This window comes from Chanodichthys erythropterus, chromosome 17, assembly GCF_024489055.1.
Source record: "Chanodichthys erythropterus isolate Z2021 chromosome 17, ASM2448905v1, whole genome shotgun sequence".
Classification (NCBI taxonomy): Eukaryota; Metazoa; Chordata; class Actinopteri; order Cypriniformes; family Xenocyprididae; genus Chanodichthys; species Chanodichthys erythropterus.
In genome coordinates, this window is record NC_090237.1 from 344771 (window position 1) to 356534 (window position 11764).

Below are 11764 nucleotides of genomic sequence, written 5' to 3' on the forward strand. Positions count from 1 at the left end.
ATCTGGACAACTTTAAAGGTGATTTTCTCAATATTTTCTCAATAATTTTTTTGCACCCTCAAAAACCTTGTATCTCGACCAAATATTCTTCTATCCTAACAAACCATACATTAATGGAAAGATTATTTATTCAGCTTTCAATTTCAAAAAAATGTTATGACGGGTTTTGTGGTCCAGGGTCACAGATGTGTGTGTCGAGTCTTGACTAGTGTGTGTGTGTAGACAACAGAATTTCAGTAAAAATTGCACATTTTCCCCAATATTGTTGTTATTGTTGTACTTTAAATTTAATATTTATTTATTTAACAGAATTTCAAATTTCTTGACTTATAATTAAGTAACCAATAAAAAGTGCACATGCACAATGCATTAGTCAAAACATGTTGTGTAAAAGCATAAAATAAAAAAATAAAAAAATATTTTAAAAAGACAAAATTGCTTAAACACCTAAATGAATCAGTCTGACTGATGCTCTAAAGTGGTTTGACTTAAAATGACAATCAAAATCTCAAACATTTCAAACAAAAATGGTCTTTATATGGAGAGGGACGTTTAACGCTCATAATATTCAAAGAAAAATCTGAATATCAGAGCAAATTCTGCAACACACTGGTTTCCATTGACTTCTACTGTTTTTACACACAGCTATTTATAAATACTACAGACTAACACACACACTGACCCCAACAGAAGCATTCTGCACTTTTAGAAATGAATAAAAACAATGTTTACTTCATTTTTTACAACTGAGAACATCCCTGAGAATGGAACAGAAAGAGTTGAACGAGGGCGGATCTCTGAGACTCTGAGGCCCAGCGTCTCTATAAAGCTACTCAACATTTGTGCGTTTGTCCTCTCGGTCACCTGTAACTGGGCAGAGGGTGTCTGGTGTTCTAGCTGGCCTGATGGTCCAATAGTTTGTGGAGTTCAGCAGTTTCGATCCTGGTTCCTTTAATGCCTCGGTCTCTGAAGCTGGCCAGAACGGGCCGTAACCTCACGCCGTCCGCCGGCATGGAGCCTTCGATAGCTTTACGCAGCTGCAACACATGAGAAGAGCCTGTTAATGGACGCTTTGGTTCAGTTCTTCATGTTCACATCTAAGAGTTTTGTGGCTTGTCCTCAGTTCTGATGTAGATGGTGTGGAGCTGTTTTCATATCTCACCTCTTTCAGAGAAACAACACCAATAAGTCGTCCGACACTGGTGACGTAAGCGTAATCCAGATTCAACACAGAAAACATGGTGTGAGTCTGTCAGAGAGAGAATGAGATGTTAATTGGGAATATCAGAGCAAATCACAAATGTTGTTACTCTTTTTAAATGTATTTGATGTTTGACATACTGTAACATTAACAATGCATTACCTGAAAGTGCAAAAACAATTATGACATCACAATGTTCTCCCCAAACGAAAGCAAAATAACAGTCTGACCTTGTGCAGTGAAGTGCCTTCCACCAGCTGGAAGGGGGCGGGGTCAATCTTGCAGTTGTTGAAGTTCACCTGCTCGTCAAGCTCTTGCTCCTCCCACTCTTCCATCTGCATTCAGAGCCAGAGATACTGTATGTGAGTGTGTGTGTTTGTGAGTGTGTGTGTGTGTGTGTGTGTGTGTGTGTTCAAATGTCCTCACCTCCTGAAGTATCGTATCATCTTCTGTGTCTGGGTAGTCCTAGAGAGAGAAGGAGACACACACATTTTTGGGTTTTCATGTAAAAAAAAAAAAAAAATGCAGGAAACGCATTCCAAGCACATAGTCATTGCTGACCTGAATTAAAAAGGTGCACATGTACAAAGTTTACTATTTTGGCTTCTTCAAAGACACCAGAGTAAATGTCTCGCGCAGCATTAGTGTAGGTCTCACCTGCAGTGCATCAATGTCAGGATGAGAACAGCACAGCTTCTTCAAACTGATGCCAGAATCATAAGGATCTGAGAGAGAGAAAACAAGAGAAAGTGTCTGAATACGTTGTTTATACGTCAGCTCTGTATGCTGTCATACACCGCTTCAAGTTGAACACACCTATTGTCTTCGTTCTAGTCGTTTATTTGTTACTATAGTCCCTAATTAGTCCTCACCTGTTCCTAGTTTCTCATTTATTTAAGCCCTCTGTTGCTTCAGTTCATTGTGACAGAACAAAAGACCTTTACAGGTTTAAATGGCGAATTATAAACATGGATATTTGCCTCCTCCTGCTGGAGCGCTCCCTCGAGGATCACACGAGGGACTTTCTCATTCTGCTGTGCCTCGCATGCTATCCTGACTGCTCGCTTCCTGTTTTCTTCCACACAGAGCGGTCTAAGGCACACCTGCCTATGGAAGGCCCTTGATGGAGTTTCGAAATAACTCACCACTCGCCATCTGCCCCGTTGAGGAAGACCTCACAGGCCCCACTCCAGACCCAGAGCCCGGCCAGCCATCAGCCAGAGCCCACCACTGACTCTAATGTCCTCACGGAGCCCGAGCCCAACACAGTGACCATCATCAAGGACATATTGGAGGAGTTCATCAGGATGAATTGGAGAGATGTAGAGCTGGGTAACTGATATTGAATGAGCTGGATGAGTAGGTTTTGGCTGTGCTACAATCCCATCCGGTTCCAAGTCATCACTGGTTAAGCCCAGTACCAAATCTCCTTTATTGTGGATGGTCCCACCCAGCCACCCCCTCCCTCCTTCACTGCCAAAGCCATCCAGTTCTTCGGCCTCATCTTCACTGTCTCCCTTCAGCCCCTCGAGAGGTTCTGCTCTGCTGCATGGATCCGCCAGGGGCTTTCCAGTCACCTCTGCCTTGGCTAGTTGTTTCCACAGTTTCACCTCAATCTTCCCTTGGTTCCACCCATAGACTGTAAAAAAAGACTTCTATAGTATTGAACTGAAGCAAAATGGGCCGATGAATGGGCGCTGACACGTTATGCAATACGTCAAAAGAGTTTGGAGCCTGGGTATGCGCAGAAGTAATCGTCAGTGGAGCTTATAACACCCATATTTAATGTTACAGAAAAAAAGGTCAGTGGTCCGTCAGATCCTGTAGGTAGTTTACTGCTGAACAACTCATTTTGTTGGTGTTAAATAACAAAGAAATCGAAAATTAGTTAATACATCTTCAATCTCCCCTCGAAGCTCCGACAGTCCTCAGACAAGCTGTCAATCAACTTCGAATCATGACGACACGCCCCGTTTTTATAGCATCAAATTGCTAGCTAAAATCTAAATCATCACAAAAACGAACAATTGAAAATATATCAGCGTGATAACAACTACCTTAAATGACCAAAACCATCTTTCAGAAAGTTTTATTTGAAACAGAATTTATTTTTAAGTTTTCACTGAAGTCTCATTCGACTGCATTGAGAGGGTGGGGTTTATGACCTGTACTGCATCCAGCCTCCAGGGGGCGATCAAAGAGCCTGCAGCTTCACATTTCAGGATGTATGAGACACACCCGGTTCCACCCTGGACTGTCATTCCTCAGGCTCCGCTGGGCTCCCTTGTCCCTCTGTCTTCAGCTTGGTCCTCAGACTTCAGAATCAGCTGCTGTGCCTTGACTCTCGATCCCTCTGACTCTGCTAGGCTCCTCCTTTCTCAGGTTCTGCCACGGTCCTCACTCCCACCTTCTCCGAACCCGGCCAGCCAAGCCCCGGATTCCACCCTGGCCCTCCGACCCATCAGCTCCACCTTGGTCCATCATTGCTCTGGCTCCACCTCAGCTGCTGCACCTTGACTCTCCACTCCTGTGGCTCCTGCTATCCTCCGGTTCTGCCATGGTTCTCACTCCCTCCTCTCTGCCCCATGTCTCCACCTCATTCATGCTCGACTGCAGCATCACCGTGGTCCTCCAGGCCTTCGACATAACCCACCGTCTCCACCTCAGTCAGTCTTCTCCCTGGTTCCACCTGGCCCCTCTACCAAGGCTCCACCATGGCTCCTCTCTCCACTGATTCCACCGTGGATCTTCAATCTCATGGCTCTGGATCATCCTCCTGCTCTTACTGTCTCTGTCCTGGTTCTTCTGGTCATCGTCGCCATGTTGTCTGTTAAGTAGCACGAGGACACACTTTCCGGGAAGGGTCATGTGTAGTTTTCAATGTCCTGTTTAGTTTCCAGTCTTTAATTTTCTTTGTTATCGTCTTAGTTCTAGTTGTTCATTTGTTAGCATAGTCCCTAATTAGTCCTCACCTGTTCCTAGTTCCTCATGCATTTAAGCCCTCTGTTCCTTCAGTTCATTGTGACAGTATGTATGTGATGTTGATGGGAAAGTGCATACTTTGGAGTAAAATTTATTATCAAAAAGAATGCATGAAGCTAGAATAAAATGTGAAGAGGCTCTGTTCTTTCTTTAGATATATTGCATGTTCAGATATTCAAAATATTCTGGGGGGCCATGAAAGTTTTGTGAAAACATATAAATGCAAATACTCCTTTACAATATTCATTAAAATATGAAATAATATTCTTTATAGAATAAGTTTTAAATATTATTTCATATTTTAAATGAGTGTCGTTCATATATTATATATGTGTGTTTATATTATACATCGGTGTGTGTGTGACATTACTTGTAATCTCTTCTTCATCTACAGCCGCCTTCTTCAGCGCAGGTTTAAGAGGTTTAGGGGAGGCCGGATGATCCGAGGCAGATGAAGACTCTTCTGTGGAGGTCTACAACACACACACACATTGCCCGACTCAAAAAACTGGATATCTACGATGGAGATATCGGTGGTTGCACCAGTAAAATAATGTTAAAGTTCTAAGAAAAGCTGGTTTCGTGTAAATTAAATGCTGCATCAGAAAAGCTTTGCTACTTCCATGACAAGTCATCTTGCTTTCTGCTGTATCCAAAAAACAATTAATAAAAAGTCAATTGCAGTTCAGACTGAATTAATTGCAGGAAATTGTGGAAAAATGACCTGGAAGTGAACCCTGTAACTGGTAGTCATGCTGGGAGTATGTCCTTCTCGCAGTTCCTGCGCTCGCTGCTTTAGGAGCGCCTGCAACTGAGCGCGCTCAACCGAACCCAGCAAGAGCATCGACTCTGAGAGAGACGATCACATCAAACAGAAGGATCAGGACAAGCCTTATTATTAAAATATGTTATTCTCATGTTTTGTGCTAACGTTTTGAGAACATTATTAAAGACCACATAACTCTGAATGAACGTTCTATTATCGTTACTTGAACATTTGTTCATTGAGAGAACCCTGCCAGAACGTTCCCTGTTAACTGGTGTGCATGGCTCATGAATATTAATTAGGTCATGTGTCTGGACAGTCCCTAACAATGTCCACATTCATTTATTCATATTCGTATGTTAAGCAATTGCCATTTAATGATAACACAACCAGCTCCAACATGTGTTAGTACCTGCAGACTTCACCAGAGGCAGTGTTTTCAGATCTCCTGAGCGCAGGATTTTGTATACGTCTCTGCAGGTGGACTTCAGTGTGATGTAGCGAACATCTCTTTCCATGAAGTCCTCCACATGAATATTATGCTTCCTACTGACAGAGAACCAGGTCATTTGATGCACAACACAGAAATACTTTAAATAAGAGATTGGAAACACAGATTGGAAAAAGAAAGACAAGGGAAAACGGACAGACAGACGGACGAAGAGACTCACTTGCAATGGCCCCATCTGAGCAAGGGCAGGTACGGCAGCTTTTTAATGCGGATCACCGTGTCGTAGATGGACGGCTGAAGACTCTGAGAGACCATGTTGGCAAGGATCACCGAGATCAAGATGGGCAGAATGTGGCCGATCTGACCCGTCAGCTCCATCATGATCACTCCGGTCGACATGGTGTGAGTGACTCCTGCCGTCAGCGCTGCCGCTCCTGCTCAAACAGAGAGATGATGCTGATCTTACTGACGACTGCACAAAAACTCTGCTTGATTTTGGCCAATGGAAATCACGTGCGTCATGTTTCTCACCCACGACAGCGTACGCTCCGGGCACTATGGGATATATGTGTCCATCCGTGTTAATTCCCTCGGGAAACAGAGTGGCCATACCTTCACCCACCAGACGGCCAAACGCAGCGCCTGAAACACACATTCATCAAGACTCATCATATTAAAAGGTCTAAAGGTCCGTTCACACCAAAAACGATAACTGCACTAGCAAAAGTTCGAAATGATTTGATTTTCTGATGTTTTTGAGTCTCTTCTGCTCATCAAAGCTGCATTTATTTGATCAAAAATACAGTAAAAATAGTGAAATATTATTAGAATGTAAATCAGCTGTTTTCTATGTGAATATATAGTAAAGTGTAATTTATTCCTGTGATCAAAGCTGAATTTTCAGCATCATTACTCCAGTCTTCAGTGTCACATGATCCTTCAGAAATCATGAATTGATGATAATCATAAATGTTTCTTGATCAGTGTTTAAAACAGACTTTATGGTTTTGGTCATCATCATCTTTGGTGTCAACTGGCCCTTAAAAGTTGGAAATGGTCCAACAAAACAATGATAATTTTTTAGATAAACACAAACACATACCGATGACGAAAATGGGAACGAAGGAACCACATGGTATAGGAAGGGTTATGGAAAGCGCAGACATCCAGAACTACACAACAGACAACAGTAACACCATTAAAGCACAACACACACTCACACACACACAAATACTGTTTATATGAAAACAGATAAAAATCTGTTTTATCATTAAATGAGTCTTTAAAGCAAAGCATCACAAACAGGGTTCTGAATAAAGAAGAGGTTTAGACACTCAGCTGTAGTTTAGGAATAAAATTGTTTGTCTGGTATCATCCAAAGTTGCAAATTTAACTTGGAATATGGCATTCAACTTTTGCGGATAAAGCAGCGTTTCCATTTCATGTGTTAAAGTGAACAAAATCATCAATTCCTGGTGCAAAATATCAGTAATAAAAATGAAAGTGTCTCTTTTCTCCTCCATCATAAGTTTGTCTCAGAGCGTCAGACAAAACACAATAACGCTGTCATGTGATCTTGCTTTCGGATGCTGGTGTTTGGGAACACAGTCGTGTGAGACGCTTCTGGAGGAATTAAACCAAATCATTCTGATGACAGACTTTGACTGTTTCAGAACCACCAAACCAACATTTGAGATGCTGCGATGTGATTGGTCCACTGGTTAGTGCAGTTATCCAATCACAGCCTCTGCTAGGTAAAGTCACATGATGGTTTGAGGGATTTATTCGGCAAAAGTTTATGTGCATGTCTTCTTATTCGATAAAAACGATCCACCTCATTTGAGCGCATACGTTTTTTATGCACATTTTTAGATTTATGCGCATCTTGCCGTTTCCATTCAGCCCTTTATTATGCAATATCCCAAAATTTGCATAAAAAAACAGGCAGATGGAAACATGGTTTACCTTCATGATGACGAAGATGGTGAGGATGATGAAGACATTCGCCTGCGGATGTTTCCAGGCCGCTAAATGATCGTCATTATCAAAGTCTGCGATGATGCCATGATTTGACCAGGTGCGATTGTCAAAAAATGAAATTAAGGAATCCCTTTGTGTAAGCTATAAAGAGGAAATGATGTCATGAACAGGAAATGGTTCTATATAAACTAAAACAATGGTACATTCATTTAAAAAACATTGGTATTCATGTTTAATTTAACTGCTAATTGTGCATATACTGTATTTATTTTAGTGTATTAATGCAGTCATTCACAGTGAGTGTGTGTGTGAGTGAGTGAGTGTGTGTGTGTTACCTTTCCGGCCATGAACTGCCCAAAGCCCGGAGGGAAAGTGAGTGTTGAAATCAGCACAGAGACCAGAGCAGAATATAAGAAACAACTGGACAGAAAACACAGTATATAAAGGTAATTATATTATAATCTAATATTATTTTCATTGTTCAAATAGACTGTAACATTGACATGTTTATGCATCACTCACTTCTTCATGAGGAAGCTGTTCGTGGCTTTCTGCTTCTTCACAAACAGAGTGATCTTCCCATACAAATAGACAAAGAAGGCTCCGCCGAAGCCACACACTATCCTGCAGACAGTCAAAGCAACAAACCACAAGAGATTGTGCGTCACAATCATTTCACCACAGCGACAGGCATTTTTCAGAAGTCACACTAAAATCACACTGACCCCATCGCAGCGAAGACTGGAAGCTCCTGCAGGTCGAAGGGAAAGTCCAGCCTGTACTTTGTTGCATAAAGAGCCGTGAGCGTCTCTGAGAGAGAGAATAACTCAACTCACTGTCTGTTGTGCATCACATACACGTTATAATTTATATAAGGAGGTTTTAGGTACTCTAAATGTGCTTTTGAAATACTGTAAAAAGAGCTCGTAATAAAACAAGAATCAACATAAGCTTGACTTTTCAGAGATGGCTAGAAATGAGAGATTTGAAATGCTGTAAAAGTGACTATATTCAACTGATAGCACAACCAAAACAATGTTCTTCTGCAAAATACATGCAGTTTTGTTTCTTAACCACTAGAGGGCCACTTTGATATGTATTTTCTGCTCAAACACGCACCTTCCTCATGGTGCCACACTGGCATGAGTCTGAAGATCAAGGAACCAAACGTAGCAGACAGAAATCCACGCCAGTAGTTTGGTGCGACAAAAAACATTGAGGTGACCTCCATGCTGAATAACACACCTAAAACACACACATTTATAAGCTTGTTTCCTCAAAAAACAAAAAATGTCCCCACAAGGTCAAAAATACACACACACAGTTTTCTCACCTCCAATAGGAGAAGCGAAGCAGCACCCAATCCCAACAGCACATCCGACCGTCAGCATCTCCTTGTTTCTGGCCTCATTCTGTTCAACACACACAAAAGAAATCTCTTTTACAGAAATCTCTGTTTTAGGACCACAACAAACAGCTAGTAGGGACTACAACGAGCTTCTTCCCGGGATAGTGACATCACTAACCCTAAAATTTACATAAACCCCGCCCCCGAGAACACTCAACAAAGGGGGCGGGGCCATGTTGGGCTGCTTTAGAGAAGAGGAAGAGTTGTTGTAGTCGAGTGTTGTTCATTTTACGCCGGACTGCTTCACAAACGAGGGTCAATTCAACACAAAAGATGAACATGACGGCACATGCTAGTGGATGAGTTGAATCAACTCCACAGCAACTACATCAATTTATCCACTAACCATTCAGAAACGTCTAAAAGTTGTAACTTCTTCCTGAGTCTCTCCATCAGTGTCGACTCCGGTTTGAACAATGTAAGGCTGAACACTTTCCTCATTTTGGCTGCGTGAGATTCTCCAGCTTTGTTGTTGTTGAGCTGTTAAAGCTCCGCCCTCTTCTGGAAAGGAGCAGCTCATTTGGGGCAATAGGGGCAAATTTGACAAGCTATAATAAATGATCTGTGGGGTATTTTGAGCTGAAACTTCACACACACATTCTGGAGACACCAGAGACTGACATTACATCTTGTGAAGGAAGTCCCCTTTAAATTGTTGTAGTTCATGGAGGCTTTGGAATAGAGACCTAAGCTTAATCTCTTAGATGCCATAGTAACGCAGTGTCTAATTTTAAAACAGGATGAATTTTGAGGATGAATGACACTTAATTTATGATGATTACTAAAACATGTGATAGGGAAAAAGGCTTAAACACGTCAAACAGACACACTCTCGAGCACAGATCTGTGTTCAGTGGATCTACTGTATTGAACGCAATAATAATGTTTTAAATACCTTATAAATGCCACTGAAGAGCGACATGAACTTGCAGAGAAGAGCAGCGCACATACTGCCGATGTGAACGAACGGACCCTACAGGACAGAAAACACACGAGGATTGAGATAAAACATCATATAGTCTGATGTGTGTGAGTGTGTGTGTGTGTGTGTGTGTGTGTGTGTGTGTGTGTGTGTGTGTGTGAGTTCACCTCCTTGCCCACAGGTAATTCACTTCCGAGCGTACAGGTCAGGCTGATGACTTTGGACACCAGTGTTCTGAGCGTCAGATACTCCTGCAGCACCACTCCTCTCAGAGACGTCTTCATCTCAGGAATACCAGACCCTGAACCACAGATAAACACATGAACGAGGTATGAAGACCTACACTTGTCCTCATTGATGCCCTTACACCTGTAGATCAGTGACAAAGCTATCTAAAAAAACATAAATGATGTTTTGCTTTAAATATAATGATGGATTGTGTGCGTGTGTGTGTCTCACCGACGGCCTGAGGTGACACTATGTTTGCGAATCCTGCTGCAAAACACATGAGGATCATCGAATAAGCGACCCATGCGAAATACTGCAGGAACACATGACTGTCCGAAAGATCGTAGATCCACCTGTGTGCTGGAGAGAGAGAGAGAAATATGCTTTAATGCCTTAATGGGTCTAAAAAAGGGCTTCATTTCCTTGAAGCAAAATATAATTATATAATTCATTGTATAATTATTTCTATTTTAATATTTTATATAGTGCAAAGAAGAATACTAAACTAATATTTTAACTGTTTTTGAATATAACCTTTAAGAATACAGGCTAATTCTGACACTCACCGTCTGTGAAGAGCGTGACGAAGATATCCATGACGAAGCTGATCACTGCCATGATGAACCCCAGGATCATGAGGAAGATCCAGTCCGCTCCGACCAACGACACCAAGAGCCGATGAAAGTGTGTGAGCCGGACTACAGACGCAGAGAGAGAGAGAAAATACATTACCCATGATGCATCAGTGCTGCATTACCCATAAAGCCCAAACCAGTGCTGAAGAACTCAAGTAGATTTACCCTCACAAAACATAGTATCAAATACCAAAATAGAACAAAAATACAGTAAGAAAAGGCTGCTATGAAGAAAATCCCATTTCTATATATTATAGTTTTAAAGTGTAATCAGTAACTATGATGACTACAGTAAAAACAATAATATCTGTAATAATGGAAGTTATAAATAACATTAGTTTTAAAAAAAAGTTTGTGAAAAAAAAATGAGATTTTTTCTGTCCTCCAGAGGGCGCAATGTTCACACAAATACTTCAATTAATTACTTTTATTACAATAAATTCCAATATATATAATGGAAACAGTTCTGTTTTGAATACACAATAAGACTGATAACAGCCGGTGCTCCACTCAATGATCTGATCTCACCATCATCAAATCCGTCTGTGATTACATGACAAACTAAATCCAGGAGAACTGTGGAAAAGCAGTCATTGTTATGTCACAAGACTAAAGTGAGCAATGAAGGTGAAGTACTGAAGTGAGATGTGCTGTTGAAGCGTTGTGGGAGTGTTGTAGAAACGTTGCTGTAATGTTGTGGAGCTGCTGTGACTCACTCACCTCCACACTTGAGCTCAGACTGGGATCTGCGGTGACGACCGTCCCTGCGAAGACGACCTGCATCTTTTGTGTGAATGCCTTGTTCCTAAAGGACAGACAGAGATTCACAAGTGTAAAAGGTATATACAGGTGAAGATATGTAAAAAAAAAAAAAAAATCACTCAATTAAAAGTCTAAGTAACTATTCAAAAAAAGTACCTACATTTAATTGTACTTTAGTATTTAAGAGTTGAAAATGTATACACTTTTCTAAGCTTTTGAACTGATTTTTGAAAACAGGAGGCTGTAGAGATATTTTTGTGTGTTTCTGATTCAGAGAAAACTGTCAAAAATCATTATTTTCTCATTGTTCTGTTAAACTCTCAGACACTGCAGATATTAAAGTGAACTAATATGAGATTCCCAAAAATAATACATATATTACCCAAATCCCTCTATAACTGTAATATACACTCATGAGTTTACTACCAT

At 41.1% G+C, this 11764-nt stretch overlaps 1 protein-coding gene across 1 annotated transcript; it reads right to left on the bottom strand.

The window, feature by feature from the left end:
* Positions 1-630: 630 nt before the first annotated feature.
* Positions 631-10626, bottom strand: clcn2c (chloride channel 2c). Its single transcript, XM_067365213.1, has 21 exons — positions 10505-10626; positions 10170-10298; positions 9878-10011; positions 9684-9761; positions 8714-8792; positions 8500-8625; positions 8106-8190; positions 7903-8004; positions 7716-7800; positions 7366-7521; positions 6503-6572; positions 5932-6042; positions 5621-5834; positions 5362-5495; positions 4908-5032; positions 4554-4656; positions 1859-1926; positions 1628-1666; positions 1432-1536; positions 1163-1249; positions 631-1037 (listed from the first exon to the last, which is right to left on the bottom strand). Exons 1-21 carry the CDS (start codon positions 10572-10574, stop codon positions 894-896), a joined length of 2244 nt encoding a protein of 747 aa, XP_067221314.1. The 5' UTR covers positions 10575-10626; the 3' UTR covers positions 631-893.
* Positions 10627-11764: the final 1138 nt, after the last annotated feature.